General features: G+C 37.9%; 1 protein-coding gene across 1 annotated transcript in view; it reads left to right on the forward strand.

Moving 5' to 3' along the window:
- The window catches only part of HAO2 (hydroxyacid oxidase 2), a 197,292-nt gene that overhangs the window by 113,934 nt on the left and 60,138 nt on the right, over positions 1-23,220 (forward strand). The window contains exons 4-5 of the mRNA XM_053705774.1: positions 17,518-17,801; positions 19,143-19,361. Coding sequence (XP_053561749.1) covers positions 17,518-17,801; positions 19,143-19,361 — 503 coding nt within the window. The remainder of the gene's footprint in view (positions 1-17,517; positions 17,802-19,142; positions 19,362-23,220) is intronic.

The raw sequence follows: 23,220 nt of genomic DNA on the forward strand, positions 1-23,220 counted from the left end.
TCAGGGAGCAGTTAGCAAACTCATTGTGCTTATTTTACAAGTGGCGCACCCTATACGTTTAATGAATAGCTCAGGGAGCAGTTAGCAAACTCATTGTGCTTATTTTACAAGTGGTGCACCCTATACATTTAATGAATAGCTCACGGAGCAGATAGCAAACTCATTGTGCTTATTTTACAAGTGGCGCACCCTATACGTTTAATGAATAGCTCAGGGAGCAGTTAGCAAACTCATTGTGCTTATTTACAAGTGGCGCACCCTATACGTTTAATGAATAGCTCAGGGAGCAGATAGCAAACTCATTGTGCTTATTTTACAAGTGGCGCACCCTATACGTTTAATGAATAGCTCAGGGAGCAGTTAGCAAACTCATTGTGCTTATTTACAAGTGGCGCACCCTATACATTTAATGAATAGCTCAGGGAGCAGTTAGCAAACTCATTGTGCTTATTTTACAAGTGGCGCACCCTATACGTTTAATGAGTAGCTCAGGGAGTAGTTAGCAAACTCATTGTGCTTATTTTACAAGTGGCGCACCCTATACATTTAATGAATACCTCTGGGAGCAGTTAGCAAACTCATTGTGCTTATTTACAAGTGGCGCACCCTATACGTTTAATGAATAGCTCAGGGAGCAGTTAGCAAACTCATTGTGCTTATTTTACAAGTGGCGCACCCTATACGTTTAATGAATAGCTCAGGGAGCAGATAGCAAACTCATTGTGCTTATTTTACAAGTGGCGCACCCTATAAGTTTAACGAATAGCTCAGGGAGCAGTTAGCAAACTCATTGTGCTTATTTACAAGTGGCTCATCCTATACGTTTAATGAATAGCTCAGGGAGCAGTTAGCAAACTCATTGTGCTTATTTTACAAGTGGCGCACCCTATACGTTTAATGAATAGCTCAGGGAGCAGTTAGCAAACTCATTGTGCTTATTTTACAAGTGGCGCACCCTATACATTTAATGAATAGCTCAGGGAGCAGATAGCAAACTCATTGTGCTTATTTTACAAGTGGCGCACCCTATACGTTTAATGAATAGCTCAGGGAGCAGTTAGCAAACTCATTGTGCTTATTTTACAAGTGGTGCACCCTATACATTTAATGAATAGCTCACGGAGCAGATAGCAAACTCATTGTGCTTATTTTACAAGTGGCGCACCCTATACGTTTAATGAATAGCTCAGGGAGCAGTTAGCAAACTCATTGTGCTTATTTACAAGTGGCGCACCCTATACGTTTAATGAATAGCTCAGGGAGCAGATAGCAAACTCATTGTGCTTATTTTACAAGTGGCGCACCCTATACGTTTAATGAATAGCTCAGGGAGCAGTTAGCAAACTCATTGTGCTTATTTACAAGTGGCGCACCCTATACATTTAATAAATAGCTCAGGGAGCAGTTAGCAAACTCATTGTGCTTATTTACACGTGGCGCACCCTATACGTTTAATGAATAGCTCAGGGAGCAGTTAGCAAACTCATTGTGCTTATTTACAAGTGGCGCTCCCTATACGTTTAATGAATAGCTCAGGGAGCAGTTAGCAAACTCATTGTGCTTATTTTACAAGTGGCGCACCCTATACGTTTAATGAATAGCTCAGGGAGCAGTTAGCAAACTCACTGTGCTTATTTACAAGTGGCGCACCCTATACGTTTAATGAATAGCTCAGGGAGCAGTTAGCAAACTCATTGTGCTTATTTTACAAGTGGCGCACCCTATACGTTTAATGAATAGCTCAGGGAGCAGTTAGCAAACTCATTGTGCTTATTTTACAAGTGGCGCACCCTATACGTTTAATGAATAGCTCAGGGAGCGCTGTTAGCAAACTGATTGTGCTTATTTACAAGTGGTGCATCCTATACATTTAATGAATAGCTCAGGGAGCAGTTAGCAAACTCATTGTGCTTATTTACAAGTGGTGCATCCTATACATTTAATGAATAGCTCAGGGAGAAGTTAGCAAACTCATTGTGCTTATTTTACAAGTGGTGCATCCTATACATTTAGTGAATAGCTCAGGGAGCAGTTAGCAAACTCATTGTGCTTATTTTACAAGTGGTGCACCCTATACATTTAATGAATAGCTCAGGGAGCAGATAGCAAACTCATTGTGCTTATTTTACAAGTGGCGCACCCTATACGTTTAATGAATAGCTCAGGGAGCAGTTAGCAAACTCATTGTGCTTATTTTACAAGTGGTGCACCCTATACATTTAATGAATAGCTCACGGAGCAGATAGCAAACTCATTGTGCTTATTTTACAAGTGGCGCACCCTATACGTTTAATGAATAGCTCAGGGAGCAGTTAGCAAACTCATTGTGCTTATTTACAAGTGGCGCACCCTATACGTTTAATGAATAGCTCAGGGAGCAGATAGCAAACTCATTGTGCTTATTTTACAAGTGGCGCACCCTATACGTTTAATGAATAGCTCAGGGAGCAGTTAGCAAACTCATTGTGCTTATTTACAAGTGGCGCACCCTATACATTTAATGAATAGCTCAGGGAGCAGTTAGCAAACTCATTGTGCTTATTTTACAAGTGGCGCACCCTATACGTTTAATGAGTAGCTCAGGGAGTAGTTAGCAAACTCATTGTGCTTATTTTACAAGTGGCGCACCCTATACATTTAATGAATACCTCTGGGAGCAGTTAGCAAACTCATTGTGCTTATTTACAAGTGGCGCACCCTATACGTTTAATGAATAGCTCAGGGAGCAGTTAGCAAACTCATTGTGCTTATTTTACAAGTGGCGCACCCTATACGTTTAATGAATAGCTCAGGGAGCAGATAGCAAACTCATTGTGCTTATTTTACAAGTGGCGCACCCTATAAGTTTAACGAATAGCTCAGGGAGCAGTTAGCAAACTCATTGTGCTTATTTACAAGTGGCTCATCCTATACGTTTAATGAATAGCTCAGGGAGCAGTTAGCAAACTCATTGTGCTTATTTTACAAGTGGTGCACCCTATAGGTTTAATGAATAGCTCAGGGAGCAGTTAGCAAACTCATTGTGCTTATTTTACAAGTGGCGCACCCTATACATTTAATGAATAGCTCAGGGAGCAGATAGCAAACTCATTGTGCTTATTTTACAAGTGGCGCACCCTATACGTTTAATGAATAGCTCAGGGAGAAGTTAGCAAACTCATTGTGCTTATTTACAAGTGGCGCACCCTATACGTTTAATGAATAGCTCAGGGAGCGCTGTTAGCAAACTCATTGTGCTTATTTTACAAGTGGCGCACCCTATACGTTTAATGAATAGCTCAGGGAGCAGATAGCAAACTCATTGTGCTTATTTTACAAGTGGCGCACCCTATACGTTTAATGAATAGCTCAGGGAGCAGATAGCAAACTCATTGTGCTTATTTACAAGTGGTGCACCCTATACGTCTAATGAATAGCTCAGGGAGCAGTTAGCAAACTCATTGTGCTTATTTTACAAGTGGCGCACCCTATACGTTTAATGAATAGCTCAGGGAGCAGTTAGCAAACTCATTGTGCTTATTTTACAAGTGGCGCACCCTATACGTTTAATGAATAGCTCAGGGGGCAGTTAGCAAACTCATTGTGCTTATTTTACAAGTGGCGCACCCTATACGTTTAATGAATAGCTCAGGGAGCAGTTAGCAAACTCATTGTGCTTATTTACAAGTGGTGCACCCTATACGTTTAATGAATAGCTCAGGGAGCAGATAGCAAACTCATTGTGCTTATTTTACAAGTGGCGCACCCTATACGTTTAATGAATAGCTCAGGGGGCAGTTAGCAAACTCATTGTGCTTATTTTACAAGTGGCACACCCTATACATTTAATGAATAGCTCAGGGAGCAGTTAGCAAACTCATTGTGCTTATTTACAAGTGGCGCACCCTATACGTTTAATGAAAAGCTCAGGGAGCAGTTAGCAAACTCATTGTGCTTATTTTACAAGTGGCGCACCCTATACGTTTAATGAGTAACTCAGGGAGTAGTTAGCAAACTCATTGTGCTTATTTTACAAGTGGCGCACCCTATACGTTTAATGAATAGCTCAGGGAGCAGTTAGCAAACTCATTGTGCTTATTTTACAAGTGGTGCATCCTATACGTTTAATGAATAGCTCAGGGAGCAGTTAGCAAACTCATTGTGCTTATTTTACAAGTGGCGCACCCTATACGTTTAATGAGTAGCTCAGGGAGTAGTTAGCAAACTCATTGTGCTTATTTTACAAGTGGCGCACCCTATACGTTTAATGAATAGCTCAGGGAGCAGTTAGCAAATTCATTGTGCTTATTTTACAAGTGGCGCACCCTATACATTTAATAAATAGCTCAGGGAGCAGTTAGCAAACTCATTGTGCTTATTTACACGTGGCGCACCCTATACGTTTAATGAATAGCTCAGGGAGCAGTTAGCAAACTCATTGTGCTTATTTACAAGTGGCGCTCCCTATACGTTTAATGAATAGCTCAGGGAGCAGTTAGCAAACTCATTGTGCTTATTTTACAAGTGGCGCACCCTATACGTTTAATGAATAGCTCAGGGAGCAGTTAGCAAACTCATTGTGCTTATTTTACAAGTGGCGCACCCTATACGTTTAATGAATAGCTCAGGGAGCAGTTAGCAAACTCATTGTGCTTATTTTACAAGTGGCGCACCCTATACGTTTAATGAATAGCTCAGGGAGCGCTGTTAGCAAACTGATTGTGCTTATTTACAAGTGGTGCATCCTATACATTTAATGAATAGCTCAGGGAGCAGTTAGCAAACTCATTGTGCTTATTTACAAGTGGTGCATCCTATACATTTAATGAATAGCTCAGGGAGAAGTTAGCAAACTCATTGTGCTTATTTTACAAGTGGTGCACCCTATACATTTAATGAATAGCTCAGGGAGCAGTTAGCAAACTCATTGTGCTTATTTTACAAGTGGTGCACCCTATACATTTAATGAATAGCTCAGGGAGCAGATAGCAAACTCATTGTGCTTATTTTACAAGTGGCGCACCCTATACGTTTAATGAATAGCTCAGGGAGCAGTTAGCAAACTCATTGTGCTTATTTTACAAGTGGTGCACCCTATACATTTAATGAATAGCTCACGGAGCAGATAGCAAACTCATTGTGCTTATTTTACAAGTGGCGCACCCTATACGTTTAATGAATAGCTCAGGGAGCAGTTAGCAAACTCATTGTGCTTATTTTACAAGTGGCGCACCCTATACGTTTAATGAATAGCTCAGGGAGCGCTGTTAGCAAACTGATTGTGCTTATTTACAAGTGGTGCATCCTATACATTTAATGAATAGCTCAGGGAGCAGTTAGCAAACTCATTGTGCTTATTTACAAGTGGTGCATCCTATACATTTAATGAATAGCTCAGGGAGAAGTTAGCAAACTCATTGTGCTTATTTTACAAGTGGTGCACCCTATACATTTAATGAATAGCTCAGGGAGCAGTTAGCAAACTCATTGTGCTTATTTTACAAGTGGTGCACCCTATACATTTAATGAATAGCTCAGGGAGCAGATAGCAAACTCATTGTGCTTATTTTACAAGTGGCGCACCCTATACGTTTAATGAATAGCTCAGGGAGCAGTTAGCAAACTCATTGTGCTTATTTTACAAGTGGTGCACCCTATACATTTAATGAATAGCTCACGGAGCAGATAGCAAACTCATTGTGCTTATTTTACAAGTGGCGCACCCTATACGTTTAATGAATAGCTCAGGGAGCAGTTAGCAAACTCATTGTGCTTATTTACAAGTGGCGCACCCTATACGTTTAATGAATAGCTCAGGGAGCAGTTAGCAAACTCATTGTGCTTATTTTACAAGTGGCGCACCCTATACGTTTAATGAATAGCTCAGGGAGCAGTTAGCAAACTCATTGTGCTTATTTACAAGTGGCGCACCCTATACATTTAATAAATAGCTCAGGGAGCAGTTAGCAAACTCATTGTGCTTATTTACACGTGGCGCACCCTATACGTTTAATGAATAGCTCAGGGAGCAGTTAGCAAACTCATTGTGCTTATTTACAAGTGGCGCTCCCTATACGTTTAATGAATAGCTCAGGGAGCAGTTAGCAAACTCATTGTGCTTATTTTACAAGTGGCGCACCCTATACGTTTAATGAATAGCTCAGGGAGCAGTTAGCAAACTCACTGTGCTTATTTACAAGTGGCGCACCCTATACGTTTAATGAATAGCTCAGGGAGCAGTTAGCAAACTCATTGTGCTTATTTTACAAGTGGCGCACCCTATACGTTTAATGAATAGCTCAGGGAGCAGTTAGCAAACTCATTGTGCTTATTTTACAAGTGGCGCACCCTATACGTTTAATGAATAGCTCAGGGAGCGCTGTTAGCAAACTGATTGTGCTTATTTACAAGTGGTGCATCCTATACATTTAGTGAATAGCTCAGGGAGCAGTTAGCAAACTCATTGTGCTTATTTACAAGTGGTGCATCCTATACATTTAATGAATAGCTCAGGGAGAAGTTAGCAAACTCATTGTGCTTATTTTACAAGTGGTGCACCCTATACATTTAATGAATAGCTCAGGGAGCAGTTAGCAAACTCATTGTGCTTATTTTACAAGTGGTGCACCCTATACATTTAATGAATAGCTCAGGGAGCAGATAGCAAACTCATTGTGCTTATTTTACAAGTGGCGCACCCTATACGTTTAATGAATAGCTCAGGGAGCAGTTAGCAAACTCATTGTGCTTATTTTACAAGTGGTGCACCCTATACATTTAATGAATAGCTCAGGGAGCAGATAGCAAACTCATTGTGCTTATTTTACAAGTGGCGCACCCTATACGTTTAATGAATAGCTCAGGGAGCAGTTAGCAAACTCATTGTGCTTATTTACAAGTGGCGCACCCTATACGTTTAATGAATAGCTCAGGGAGCAGATAGCAAACTCATTGTGCTTATTTTACAAGTGGCGCACCCTATACGTTTAATGAATAGCTCAGGGAGCAGTTAGCAAACTCATTGTGCTTATTTACAAGTGGCGCACCCTATACATTTAATGAATAGCTCAGGGAGCAGTTAGCAAACTCATTGTGCTTATTTTACAAGTGGCGCACCCTATACGTTTAATGAGTAGCTCAGGGAGTAGTTAGCAAACTCATTGTGCTTATTTTACAAGTGGCGCACCCTATACATTTAATGAATACCTCTGGGAGCAGTTAGCAAACTCATTGTGCTTATTTACAAGTGGCGCACCCTATACGTTTAATGAATAGCTCAGGGAGCAGTTAGCAAACTCATTGTGCTTATTTTACAAGTGGCGCACCCTATACGTTTAATGAATAGCTCAGGGAGCAGATAGCAAACTCATTGTGCTTATTTTACAAGTGGCGCACCCTATAAGTTTAACGAATAGCTCAGGGAGCAGTTAGCAAACTCATTGTGCTTATTTACAAGTGGCTCATCCTATACGTTTAATGAATAGCTCAGGGAGCAGTTAGCAAACTCATTGTGCTTATTTTACAAGTGGCGCACCCTATACGTTTAATGAATAGCTCAGGGAGCAGTTAGCAAACTCATTGTGCTTATTTTACAAGTGGCGCACCCTATACATTTAATGAATAGCTCAGGGAGCAGATAGCAAACTCATTGTGCTTATTTTACAAGTGGCGCACCCTATACGTTTAATGAATAGCTCAGGGAGCAGTTAGCAAACTCATTGTGCTTATTTTACAAGTGGTGCACCCTATACATTTAATGAATAGCTCACGGAGCAGATAGCAAACTCATTGTGCTTATTTTACAAGTGGCGCACCCTATACGTTTAATGAATAGCTCAGGGAGCAGTTAGCAAACTCATTGTGCTTATTTACAAGTGGCGCACCCTATACGTTTAATGAATAGCTCAGGGAGCAGATAGCAAACTCATTGTGCTTATTTTACAAGTGGCGCACCCTATACGTTTAATGAATAGCTCAGGGAGCAGTTAGCAAACTCATTGTGCTTATTTACAAGTGGCGCACCCTATACATTTAATAAATAGCTCAGGGAGCAGTTAGCAAACTCATTGTGCTTATTTACACGTGGCGCACCCTATACGTTTAATGAATAGCTCAGGGAGCAGTTAGCAAACTCATTGTGCTTATTTACAAGTGGCGCTCCCTATACGTTTAATGAATAGCTCAGGGAGCAGTTAGCAAACTCATTGTGCTTATTTTACAAGTGGCGCACCCTATACGTTTAATGAATAGCTCAGGGAGCAGTTAGCAAACTCACTGTGCTTATTTACAAGTGGCGCACCCTATACGTTTAATGAATAGCTCAGGGAGCAGTTAGCAAACTCATTGTGCTTATTTTACAAGTGGCGCACCCTATACGTTTAATGAATAGCTCAGGGAGCAGTTAGCAAACTCATTGTGCTTATTTTACAAGTGGCGCACCCTATACGTTTAATGAATAGCTCAGGGAGCGCTGTTAGCAAACTGATTGTGCTTATTTACAAGTGGTGCATCCTATACATTTAATGAATAGCTCAGGGAGCAGTTAGCAAACTCATTGTGCTTATTTACAAGTGGTGCATCCTATACATTTAATGAATAGCTCAGGGAGAAGTTAGCAAACTCATTGTGCTTATTTTACAAGTGGTGCACCCTATACATTTAATGAATAGCTCAGGGAGCAGTTAGCAAACTCATTGTGCTTATTTTACAAGTGGTGCACCCTATACATTTAATGAATAGCTCAGGGAGCAGTTAGCAAACTCATTGTGCTTATTTTACAAGTGGCGCACCCTATACGTTTAATGAATAGCTCAGGGAGCAGTTAGCAAACTCATTGTGCTTATTTTACAAGTGGTGCACCCTATACATTTAATGAATAGCTCACGGAGCAGATAGCAAACTCATTGTGCTTATTTTACAAGTGGCGCACCCTATACGTTTAATGAATAGCTCAGGGAGCAGTTAGCAAACTCATTGTGCTTATTTACAAGTGGCGCACCCTATACGTTTAATGAATAGCTCAGGGAGCAGATAGCAAACTCATTGTGCTTATTTTACAAGTGGCGCACCCTATACGTTTAATGAATAGCTCAGGGAGCAGTTAGCAAACTCATTGTGCTTATTTACAAGTGGCGCACCCTATACATTTAATGAATAGCTCAGGGAGCAGTTAGCAAACTCATTGTGCTTATTTTACAAGTGGCGCACCCTATACGTTTAATGAGTAGCTCAGGGAGTAGTTAGCAAACTCATTGTGCTTATTTTACAAGTGGCGCACCCTATACATTTAATGAATACCTCTGGGAGCAGTTAGCAAACTCATTGTGCTTATTTACAAGTGGCGCACCCTATACGTTTAATGAATAGCTCAGGGAGCAGTTAGCAAACTCATTGTGCTTATTTTACAAGTGGCGCACCCTATACGTTTAATGAATAGCTCAGGGAGCAGATAGCAAACTCATTGTGCTTATTTTACAAGTGGCGCACCCTATAAGTTTAACGAATAGCTCAGGGAGCAGTTAGCAAACTCATTGTGCTTATTTACAAGTGGCTCATCCTATACGTTTAATGAATAGCTCAGGGAGCAGTTAGCAAACTCATTGTGCTTATTTTACAAGTGGTGCACCCTATAGGTTTAATGAATAGCTCAGGGAGCAGTTAGCAAACTCATTGTGCTTATTTTACAAGTGGCGCACCCTATACATTTAATGAATAGCTCAGGGAGCAGATAGCAAACTCATTGTGCTTATTTTACAAGTGGCGCACCCTATACGTTTAATGAATAGCTCAGGGAGAAGTTAGCAAACTCATTGTGCTTATTTACAAGTGGCGCACCCTATACGTTTAATGAATAGCTCAGGGAGCGCTGTTAGCAAACTCATTGTGCTTATTTTACAAGTGGCGCACCCTATACGTTTAATGAATAGCTCAGGGAGCAGATAGCAAACTCATTGTGCTTATTTTACAAGTGGCGCACCCTATACGTTTAATGAATAGCTCAGGGAGCAGATAGCAAACTCATTGTGCTTATTTACAAGTGGTGCACCCTATACGTCTAATGAATAGCTCAGGGAGCAGTTAGCAAACTCATTGTGCTTATTTTACAAGTGGCGCACCCTATACGTTTAATGAATAGCTCAGGGAGCAGTTAGCAAACTCATTGTGCTTATTTTACAAGTGGCGCACCCTATACGTTTAATGAATAGCTCAGGGGGCAGTTAGCAAACTCATTGTGCTTATTTTACAAGTGGCGCACCCTATACGTTTAATGAATAGCTCAGGGAGCAGTTAGCAAACTCATTGTGCTTATTTACAAGTGGTGCACCCTATACGTTTAATGAATAGCTCAGGGAGCAGATAGCAAACTCATTGTGCTTATTTTACAAGTGGCGCACCCTATACGTTTAATGAATAGCTCAGGGGGCAGTTAGCAAACTCATTGTGCTTATTTTACAAGTGGCACACCCTATACATTTAATGAATAGCTCAGGGAGCAGTTAGCAAACTCATTGTGCTTATTTACAAGTGGTGCACCCTATACGTTTAATGAATAGCTCAGGGAGCAGATAGCAAACTCATTGTGCTTATTTTACAAGTGGCGCACCCTATACGTTTAATGAATAGCTCAGGGAGCAGATAGCAAACTCATTGTGCTTATTTACAAGTGGTGCACCCTATACGTCTAATGAATAGCTCAGGGAGCAGTTAGCAAACTCATTGTGCTTATTTTACAAGTGGCGCACCCTATACGTTTAATGAATAGCTCAGGGACCAGATAGCAAACTCATTGTGCTTATTTTACAAGTGGCGCACCCTATAGGTTTAATGCATAGCTCAAGGAGCAGTTAGCAAACTCATTGTGCTTATTTTACAAGTGGCACACCCTATACATTTAATGAATAGCTCAGGGAGAAGTTAGCAAACTCATTGTGCTTATTTTGCAAGTGGCGCACCCTATACATTTAATGAATAGCTCAGGGAGCAATTAGCAAACTCATTGTGCTTATTTTACAAGTGGCGCACCCTATAGGTTTAATGAATAGCTCAGGGAGCAGTTAGTAAACTCATTGTGCTTATTTTACAAGTGGCGCACCCTATACATTTAATGAATAGCTCAGGGAGCAGATAGCAAACTCATTGTGCTTATTTTACAAGTGGCGCACCCTATACGTTTAATGAATAGCTCAGGGAGAAGTTAGCAAACTCATTGTGCTTATTTACAAGTGGCGCACCCTATACGTTTAATGAATAGCTCAGGGAGCGCTGTTAGCAAACTCATTGTGCTTATTTTACAAGTGGCGCACCCTATACGTTTAATGAATAGCTCAGGGAGCAGATAGCAAACTCATTGTGCTTATTTACAAGTGGCGCACCCTATACGTTTAATGAATAGCTCAGGGAGCAGATAGCAAACTCATTGTGCTTATTTACAAGTGGTGCACCCTATACGTCTAATGAATAGCTCAGGGAGCAGTTAGCAAACTCATTGTGCTTATTTTACAAGTGGCGCACCCTATACGTTTAATGAATAGCTCAGGGAGCAGTTAGCAAACTCATTGTGCTTATTTTACAAGTGGCGCACCCTATACGTTCAATGAATAGCTCAGGGAGCAGTTAGCAAACTCATTGTGCTTATTTTACAAGTGGTGCACCCTATACGTTTAATGAATAGCTCAGGGAGCGCTGTTATCAAACTCATTGTGCTTATTTTACAAGTGGTGCACCCTATACGTTTAATGAATAGCTCAGGGAGCGCTGTTAGCAAACTCATTGTGCTTATTTTACAAGTGGCGCACCCTATACATTAAATGAATAGCTCAGGGAGCAGTTAGCAAACTCATTGTGCTAATTTTACAAGTGGTGCACCCTATACATTTAATGAATAGCTCAGGGAGCGCTGTTAGCAAACTCATTGTGCTTATTTTACAAGTGGTGCACCCTATACGTTTAATGAATAGCTCAGGGAGCGCTGTTAGCAAACTCATTGTGCTTATTTTACAAGTGGTGTACCCTATACGTTTAATGAATAGCTCAGGGAGCAGTTAGCAAACTCATTGTTTTTATTTTACAAGTGGTGTACCCTATACGTTTAATGAATAGCTCAGGGAGCGCTGTTAGCAAATTCATTGTGCTTATTTACAAGTGGCGCACCCTATACGTTTAATGAATAGCTCAGGGAGCGCTGTTAGCAAACTCATTGTGCTTATTTTACAAGTGGTGCACCCTATACGTTTAATGAATAGCTCAGGGAACAGTTAGCAAACTCATTGTGCTTATTTTACAAGTGGTGCACCCTATACGTTTAATAAATATCTCAGGGAGCGCTGTTAGCAAACTCATTGTGCTTATTTTACAAGTGGCGCACCCTATAAGTTTAATGAATAGCTCAGGGAGCAGTTAGCAAACTCATTGTGCTTATTTTACAAGTGGTGCACCCTATACGTTTAATGAATAGCTTAGGGAGCGCTGTTAGCAAACTCATTGTGCTTATTTTACAAGTGGCGCACCCTATACGTTTAATGAATAGCTCAGGGAGCAGTTAGCAAACTCATTGTGCTTATTTTACAAGTGGCGCACCCTATACGTTTAATGAATAGCTCAGGGAGCAGTTAGCAAACTCATTGTGCTTATTTTACAAGTGGCGCACTCTATACGTTTAATGAATAGCTCAGGGAGCAGTTAGCAAACTCATTGTGCTTATTTACAAGTGGCGCACCCTATACATTTAATGAATAGCTCAGGGAGCACTGTTAGCAAACTCATTGTGCTTATTTTACAAGTGGCGCACCCTATACGTTTAATGAATAGCTCAAGGAGCAGTTAGCAAACTCATTGTGCTTATTTTACAAGTGGCGCACCCTATAGGTTTAATGAATAGCTCAGGGAGCGCTGTTAGCAAACTCATTGTGCTTATTTTACAAGTGGTGCACCCTATACGTTTAATGAATAGCTCAGGGAGCAGTTAGCAAACTCATTGTACTTATTTACAAGTGGCGCATCCTATACGTTTAATGAATAGCTCAGGGAGCAGTTAGCAAACTCATTGTGCTTATTTTACAAGTGGCGCACCCTATACGTTTAATAAATAGCTCAGGGAGCAGTTAGCAAACTCATTGTGCTTATTTTCAAGTGGCGCACCCTATACGTTTAATGAATAGCTCAGGGAGCAGTTAGCAAACTCATTGTGCTTATTTACAAGTGGCGCACCCTATACGTTTAATAAATAGCTCAGGGAGCTCTGTTAGCAAACTCATTGTGCTTATTTTACAAGTGGAGCACCCTATACGTTTAATGAATAGCTCAGGGAGCACTGTTAGCAAACTCATTATGCTTATTTTACAAGTGGCACACCCTATACGTTTAATGAATAGCTCAGGGAGCAGTTAGCAAACTCATTGTGCTTATTTACAAGTGGCGCACCCTATACGTTTAATGAATAGCTCAGGGAGCAGTTAGCAAACTCATTGTGCTTATTTTACAAGTGGCGTTCCCTATATGTTTAATGAATAGCTCAGGGAGCAGTTAGCAAACACACTGTGCTTATTTTACAAGTGGCGCTCCCTATACGTTTAATGAATAGCTCAGGGAGCAGTTAACAAACTAATTGTACTTATTTTACAAGTGGTGCACCCTATACGTTTAATGAATAGCTCAGGGAGCAGTTAGCAAACTCATTGTGCTTATTTTACAAGTGGCGCACCCTATACATTTAATGAATAGCTCAGGGAGCGCTGTTAGCAAACTCATTGTGCTTATTTTACAAGTGGCGCACCCTATACGTTTAATGAATAGCTCAGGGAGCGCTGTTAGCAAACTCATTGTGCTTATTTTACAAGTGGCGCACCCTATACGTTTAATGAATAGCTCAGGGAGCAGTTAGCAAACTCATTGTGCTTATTTTACAAGTGGCGCACCCTATACGTTTAATGAATAGCTCAGGGAGCAGTTAGCAAACTCATTGTGCTTATTTTACAAGTGGCGCACCCTATACATTTAATAAATAGCTCAGGGAGCAGTTAGCAAAGTCATTGTGCTTATTTTACAAGTGGCGCACCCTATACGTTTAATGAATAGCTCAGGGAGCGCTGTTAGCAAACTCATTGTGCTTATTTTACAAGTGGCGCACCCTATACGTTTAATGAATAGCTCAGGGAGCAGTTAGCAAACTCATTGTGCTTATTTTACAAGTGGCGCACCCTATACGTTTAATGAATAGCTCAGGGAGCGCTGTTAGCAAACTCATTGTGCTTATTTTACAAGTGGCGCACCCTATACGTTTAATGAATAGCTCAGGGAGCACTGTTAGCAAACTCATTGTGCTTATTTCCAAGTGGCGCACCCTATACGTTTAATGAATAGCTCAGGGAGCTGTTAGCAAACTCATTGTGCTTATTTACACGTGGCACACCCTATACGTTTAATGAATAGCTCAGGGAGCAGTTAGCAAACTCATTGTGCTTATTTACAAGTGGCGCACCCTATACGTTTAATAAATAGCTCAGGGAGCAGATAGCAAACTCATTGTGCTTATTTTACAAGTGGCGCACCCTATACGTTTAATGAATAGCTCAGGGAGCGCTGTTAGCAAACTCATTGTGCTTATTGTACAAGTGATCAGATAAGTCTTGTGCTCAAGCTCAATCCAAAATATCGCTGTAAAATGTAGCGCTTTACAAGACCTGAAGTAAAGCATAATTAGTACTAGTATAGCACAGCGCTTCACTAGTACTAAAGAAATCTATGACATTAATTTTACTGTGCTCCCCCTCACAAGCCTATTATGTGATGGGTTTAGCGCGGCCGCACCATATGACATAAAGATGTTAGCGCGTCCTAGACTATCACTCATACACTAAAAAATAAGTTATGGGTGCAAAAGTAAAAGCGCTATTAACTGCACTCGAATTATGTTAATTCTCAACAGAGCTCATATTTTTGCACTGCACCTGTAATCTAGGCCTTTGTTGAGTTGTATTATTCACTTAGCTCTCCTCACCAGATGTTTTCTATTAGCTGATACATCAGGATTGTCTAATAATAATAATTCTAATGCATGTGCTTTGTTCCTGCAGTGGTTTCTATGTCATCAGTCACTACTGCTTGCACCTAGCTCTTCATCAGCTTCTCTACACGTCACATCTTCTAGATCTTGTGCATACAGTTTCCTTACGCTGCTTAAAGGCCCACATGGAGAGATTCCCTGATGGCACGGTTGTGTCACAGGTGACACTGCTGCCGGAGATTCAAACTCCTGCTAATCCCTTGCATTCCCTCTCTGGCATCCAAGGGGTTATCTCTAGCGCTAACCCTAACCCCAAACCATATGGCATATGTCCTATAAACACCACCATCCTATTGGCTGATTTGAATTTTTCAGTCAATAGGAATGCAAGGGTACCTCAATATAAAAGGGGTACCTTGCATTTAATCTTCAGTTTGCGATGAACGATCTCATGAAGAGGACCTCCAAGTTGGACCGATGGACCTCCATCTGGACCTCCGCCTCTGCCCATCCACCGACCGATCCACCTCCATTGGAATGAAGATAGAAGATGCCGGATTCGCGATGGATGCAGATGGAGCCACCAAGATGAAGATGCTTCGTCGCTGGGATAAAGATCTTTTGCTGGACTTCAGGTACTGTGAGTACTGATTTTGGGGTTAGTGTTAGGGGTTTTTTTTTTGGGGGGGGGGGTTAAGTTAGGGCTTTTATTATTTTTAATGTGCTGTAAAAGAGCTGAATGCCCTTTTAAGGGCAGTGCCCATACAAATGCCCTTTTCGGGGCAATGGGTAGATTATTATTTTTTTTAGTTAGGTTTTTTTATTTTGGGGGTTGGGGGGGTGGGGGTTTGTAATGTTAGGTGTATTTGTTTATATTTTTTTGGATAAAGAGCTGTTAACTTTAGGGCAATGCCCTACAAAAGGCCCCTTTAAGGGCTATTGGAAGCTTATTATAGATTAGGGTTTTTTTGTAATGGTAGTTTTTTTATTTTTTGTAATTTTAGTGTTTATTATTTTTTGTAATTGTAGTTTTCATTTTTTTGTAATATTAGGTTTTATTATTTTTAGTAATGTTAGGTTTTATTATTTTTATTAATTTTAGGCTTTATTATTTTTTTAAACAAGTAATGTTAGTTTTGTTTTAGTTTAAAAATAGGTTTTATTTTTATTTCACAGGTAACTGTATTTATTTTAACTAGGTAGTTAGTAAATAGTAATATTGTAACTAGCTTAGGTTTTATTTTTGTTTGTATTTATTTTTAAATAATAAGTTAATAAATGTAACTTTACTTTAGGTGTATTTTAATTATATTATGCTAAAGTTAGGGGGTGTTAGGTTTAGAGGTTAATAGTTTAATTTAGCTAGTTGAGATGTGGGGGACGGCAGTTTAGATGTTAATAGGTTTAGTTAGTGTTGCCGATGTGGGGGATGGCAGTTTAGAGTTTAATACTTTTATTTAGTGTTTGGTGGTTTAGAGGTTAAAAGCTTTAGTTAGTGTTGGCTATGTGGGGGGAAGGCGGTTTTGGGGTTAATAGGTTTATTTAGTGTTTGCGATGTGGGGGGACGGTGGTTTAGAGGTTAATAGGTTTAGTTAGTGTTGGCAATGTGGGGGGACAGCGGTTTAGGGGTTAATAGCTTTACTTAGTGTTTTAGTTAGTGTTGGCGACGTGGGGGACGATGGTTTAGATTAGAACCATGAAAAATTCCGAATATGAATAAAGAATGGATCCAAAAATTCATAAACTGATTTATTTGTTTTCCGAATTTTAGTCATGGTGCAGATTTGAAAATTCAGATTCATCCGGATCTCCGAATCGGCCAAAATTCTGCTAAAAACAAAATTCAGCCGCAATGAAATGCACATGTCTACCTATAATTTTCCTGTTAGTTACCCCTCTAGGACCAGAAGCCAATAGTATGGCTGACCCAGACCCTTATCATGATCCCCACCACAAATTCCCTAGTACCATTGCAAGCTACTTTTTAAAATAAAAGCCCCCATGCAATCTATATCACCCACTTAAAAAAGCATTCATTGACATCAATAAGTCAATGTCATAAGGTCTGGCAGGAGAATCTTATGTTATCTTCTTTATGTAATACAGCACCAGACTTCTTTATGCAACAGAGCAACATATTCTCTTTGTCTCCTTCCACAATGTAGACTGCTTTTTTATTTCAGTTTTTCTTTTTATAGATATAAAATATTGATTGATTATGATTGGTTATTCACACCCAGAATTGTGATGGGGCAGGTTTAATGTCATAATTTGTTCCAACCATTTTCCTTATTTAAACTGACTGACCAAAGAATTGAGTGGGCTCAGTTTTGGCATTGAGTCGTTCCAACATACAATTCTGGTTGGTGAACCTGAATTGACCAATATTTTCTGTAAATAGAAAAGAAACCCCAAACAAGAGCCTTCCACCATAATGTCAGATCCAGTTATAACATACCATTGAGGACAACCCTGATAGTAAACCTGCAGTAATATAATATATCTGTATCTTAGACCATTGTCTTTATGTTTTGCAGCGGCTGAGTCCCTTAATCTATGCTATGTGGCCAGCACATATGCCACCTGCTCTGTAGAGGAAATTGTGGCAGCTGCACCTGAGGGCTTACGATGGTTCCAACTCTATGTCTACCGGGACCGTAAATTGTCTGAGCATTTGGTGCACCGGGTGGAAGCTCTGGGGTTCAAGGCTTTGGTGCTCACTGTGGATGTTCCATACACTGGAAAGAGAAGAACTGACATCCGCAATAACTTCCGCCTCCCACCACACCTCAAGGTCAAAAACTTTGAGGGAGTTTTTGAGGTTAGAGATGTCTCTTTTATCCTGTGCTGCTCAGTGCTACTAGTACTCACATGCTGTAGTATAATGTATATAATATATAAAGGGCCACCCAGAAATCCTTAGTTCTAGTAATGACAATTTTAAAACATATTTTTAGTACATATATTTAAAAAAAAAAAAAAAAAAAGATGTCCGCCATGGCTCTTTTTTCTTCCTTTTTAATATTTTTTTATAATTTAACAAAAATCATACAAAAAATACTTATACAAAAAAATAAATCACAAATATTATAATATTAATTAACAGAAGCACAGACACAAAACAGAAAATAATTATGTTCAAATCACTCATTATATTTTCTTAAAGGGACACTGAACCCAATTTTTTTTTCTTTTGTGATTCAGATAGAGCATGCAATTTTAGCAACTTTCTAATTTACTCCTATTATCAATTTTTCTTTGTTGTCTTGCTATATTTATTTGAAAAAGAAGGCATTTAAGCTTTTTTGGTTTAGACTCTGGACAGCACTTTTTTATTGGTGGATGAATTTATAAAACAATCAGCAAGAACAACCCAGGTTGCTCACCAAACATGGGCCGGCTACTAAACTTATATTCTTGCATTTTAAATAAATATAGCAAGAGAAAGAAGAAAATGTGATAATAGGAGTTAATTAGAAAGTTGCTTAAAATTTCATGCTCTATCTGAATCAGAAAAGAAAAATGATTGAGTTCAGTGTCCCTTTAAGTTCAACGATGGAGCTTTTGTGAAATCATTGGTTTTTGCTATTAAGGAGGAGTTTGGAAAAAGGACGAAAAAAAATGCTTTGTTCTTTTAAACAAACTTTATTGTATTATTAGAAATAGACAATAATGACAATATAACCTATTAACATTGCCTATACATCTCTGTAATGTACTTTAATGTGATATAAAAATAGTTTACAGCCAACTGTGTATTTGCAGATAAAAATGTTGACATCTTTTCATAATTTAAAAAAAAAAAAAATGAATTTTTTAAAATCATAAATGATTAGGAAATATATCATTTTCCCCATAATGTGAGCAGCCAGCTGCAGTATCAGAGTTAGGTTGGGTGTGAGTACGCTCATTTGTATATACATTTTTGAGGAGCAACCATAGAGCGTCATTTTGTCAGTAAAACAAAGCAAACTAAAGCACTAAATAAGAGAAAATAGGTATGTATTAATGTGATGGCTTTTGTATTAAAAAGTAAGGATTTTTTAAGAGTAGATAATGTTTTTTTGTAAGCTTAAAATAAAAATAAAAGATTGTTGTAGTGGTAGGTAAATCCCATCTTTATCATATTACATTACATCTCCTACACCTTCTGTTAACACAGGAGCACCGTGGCCCTGATAATTATGGTGTCCCAGTCAATACCCTTGACCCGTCCATCAACTGGAAGGACATTCAGTGGCTTAAGAGTTTGACCCGCCTTCCAATCATTATAAAGGGAATTTTAACCAAAGAGGATGCAGAGTTGGCAGTGGAGCATGGTGTCCAAGGGATAATCGTGTCCAACCATGGGGGACGTCAGCTTGATGGGGAACTTGCAACGGTATGCAATTGTATTATCCAGTTCATTTAGCCGTTATGCATAGGAACATGTGTTTCCAGCTGTCACTGCAATTTAAGATGAAAACAAGAGGAACACAATATAATGATATTAGCATTCAGTTAAATGTTCTATAGATACATTTCACCAGTGTCTCAACCCTCAACAGGACCAGGAACAAGTTCCTAAAACTGCTACTAGCTGTTATTAGGTATAACACGATGTGCTCATTGTATTAGAATTTTATATCAATTGTTATATATTATTTTATTATACACTTTCTGTGAGTAAAATTAGCTAAAAACCTCTCCAGCTTCATTGGCTCCTATGTAATTCTGTAGAGCTCAGTCACTCACTGTTCTGTTCTTCAGTGAATGAGCTTCGTTAATACTATGACCTGCTGAGCTTGGAAAAGGTTTTTAGTGAAATATAAACACTTTATTAAATATGAATATTGCATAAATATGATTTTACATGTTTTCAGCTACTTAACTACAAAAGGGCTCCAATGCACTTATATATATGTCTATATATGTCTACATATGCATTTATGTGTTTATATATGCATGTAAATACATATATAAATACATATATACACACATATAGAGTTGTATATATATATATATATATATATATATATATATACATAAATATGCATATTTAGACATATATACATATGTATGTATCTCAAAGTCCTTTGCCTGCCATTTGGGACCTGGGACCTCAAATCTTTGAGCCCTTATAACTTTTTTGTGCAATTTTTTTATTATTATTATTATTTTTATTAAACAATGTTATTTTGAGTGTAAGTGTACTTGATGTGCTTTGGGAAACTTTTTTGTTCCACGAAACAGTTAACCACAGCTCTGAGGATGCACTAACCCGACGTATGTGAACTTCTATTGCGCTCAAGCGATTCATTTACTTTCAACTTGCAATACGAGCAAAAAAAACCAACAATGGATGCAAACAGCCATGATAAACCCCTTATCACTCTTGCGTAAATGTTAATGCGCCACTCATAACCTGACCCTTAGTTTGGTTCTCCTTTCTGGAAACCTCAGCCCAAAGCTGGCTCTCCACTAACCTGATGCAGAATTATACCATGCAACTGTCTGTTTCCTGATACATTATTCTTGTTTAAATAGCCACCTATATGGTTACCCATTAGCCAATACTAGAATGTAATGAATCTAGCCAATACTAGAATCTAGATAACCTTTAATATAACCATTAGCCAATATTATAATGTAATTAATCTTTAATCTAACCATTAACCAATAATAGAATCTAGTTAACCTTTAATATAACCATTAGCAAATACTAGAATGTAATGAATCTAGCCAATACTAGAATCTAGATAACCTTTAATATAACCATTAGCAAATACTAGAATGTAAAGAATCTAGCCAATACTAGAATCTAGATAACCTTTAATCTAACCATTAGCCAATATTATAATGTAATTAATCTTTAATCTAACCATTAACCAATAATAGAATCTAGTTAACCTTTAATCTAACCGTTAGCCAAAACTAGAATCTAGTTAACCTTTTATCTAAAAATTAGCCAATACTAGAATCTAGTTAATCTTTATGTAACCATAAGCCAATAATAGAATTAAATTAACCTTTAATCTAACCATTTCCCAATAATAGAATCTAATTAACCTTTAATCTAACCGTTACCCAATAATAGAATTGAATTAACATTTAATCTAACTATTAAAAAGTAATAGAATCTACTTAATCTATCCAATAATATAATATAATTAATCTTTAATCTAACCATAACCCAATAATAGAATTTAGTTAACCTTTAATCTAATTATTTGCCAATAATAGAATCTAATTAATCTAACAAATACTAGACTCTAATTAATCTTTAAGCTAACCATTAGCCAAAATTAGAATCTAATTAATCTTTAATCTAACCATTGGCCAATAATATAATTAATCTTAAATCTAACCATTAGCCAATTATAGAATCTAATTAACCTTTTATCTAACTATTAGCCAATAATACAATTAAATTAATCTTTAATCTAACTATTAGCCAATAATACAATCAAATTAATCTTTAATCTAACTATTAGCCAATAATACAATCTAATTAATCTTTAATCTAACCATTAGCCAATAATACAATCTAATTAATCTTAAATCTATTAGCAAATAATACAATCTAATTAATCTTTAATCTAACCATTAGCCAATAAAAGAATCTAATTAATCTTTAATCTAACTATTAGCCAATAATACAATCTAATTAATCTTTTATCTAACCATTACCCAATAATATAATCTAATTAACCTTTAAGATAACCATTACCCAATACTATGATCTAGATTTCATTTAGTCTAACCATTAGCCTATAATAGAATCTAATTAATATTTAATCTAACCATTAGCCAATAAAAAATCGAATTAATTTTTAATCTAACCATTAGCCAATAATAGCATTTAATTAATATAACCAATACAATGAATAAACCATCACATGGTCATAATGTAATGGACAGCCTCATTTTCGTATTCATTAAAAATAGACAATACAAATATAAACTACTGGTGGAACCTTTAACCAATAGCTGATAGCACATAGTACTCTAACTATTATTGTCCGGTAGTATGTATACTACTCACCTGGCCATTCATCACTATACATTAAGGAGTAGATTACAAGTGGTGTGGTAACATTTAAGTACGGAAATATAGGAATATCACGCCCACACTAACTTGTCTAACTTGCGCTCATATTACAAACTGAAAGTAAATGCGACTGCATGAGCGCAATCAAATTTAACGTGCGACTGACGACCTCACGTAAAAGGTTAGGGATAAAATAATGCTGCACCAAACACAGCATAAATACATAAAAATAAACTGTTACACTCATATAAACACTATCTAATACAAATTATTCATACAAATATTCATTTTTTATAAGGGTTTAAAGGTATATGGTATATAGCCATGCATTTGACTGCACAGGGCTATAATATATAGCTGTGTGTCTTAATAATAATTCAATAATAATATTTAATAATGGGATTTACTGTGTATTTACTGTAAATATTTAACATTCCAATGTTCTTCACATACAGGAAAATGTTATATTTATATATATATATATATATATATATACAGTATATATATATATATATATATATATATATATATATATATATACACACAGAATACACACAGAGAGAAATGCACTCACAGGAATGAACAACCAGCTCAATACTATTGTTAGCCTGTTCTATGGTGATTTACCACCTGGGTGCAACTTCTTTTAGCCCAGCAATGCTTTTCACAGAGTAGAACTTTCCTGTAGTATATCAGTCTGATCCCGCCTATTACGGTCAGTCCAGCACCGAAATACCAGGCAATTCCTCTCTGAACAAGGAACAAAGCAACCCCAGACGATCGTTTCGGCATTCATTGGGCCTCGTCAGTGAGGTGTAACAGTATTCCTCTAAGCACACTGAGCAAGGAGTCCACGTCTGGTTTCCCCTTTTTCTTATAGGAAGACTAAATACACACAGAGAGTGTATATATATATATATAGATACCTGTATATGCCTATATACTGTTATATATTGGTATAGATATATGTGAAGAACATTGGAATGTAACATATGTGTAACGCGCTTCAGGTTTGGTGCTTTAGGGCTAATGTGGCGTCAGGTTAGCACGTATGAAGAATTACCTATGTTAAGGAGCGTTATGTACAAATTCAATTAAAAAAAATATTGAATAAAGTATTAATAATAATTATTAATTATAGTTACTAGACAAATGATATATACACACACACATATATATATATATATATATATATACTACCGTCCATACC

This window comes from Bombina bombina, chromosome 3 (genome assembly GCF_027579735.1).
Source record: "Bombina bombina isolate aBomBom1 chromosome 3, aBomBom1.pri, whole genome shotgun sequence".
In the NCBI taxonomy this organism is placed as follows: domain Eukaryota; kingdom Metazoa; phylum Chordata; class Amphibia; order Anura; family Bombinatoridae; genus Bombina; species Bombina bombina.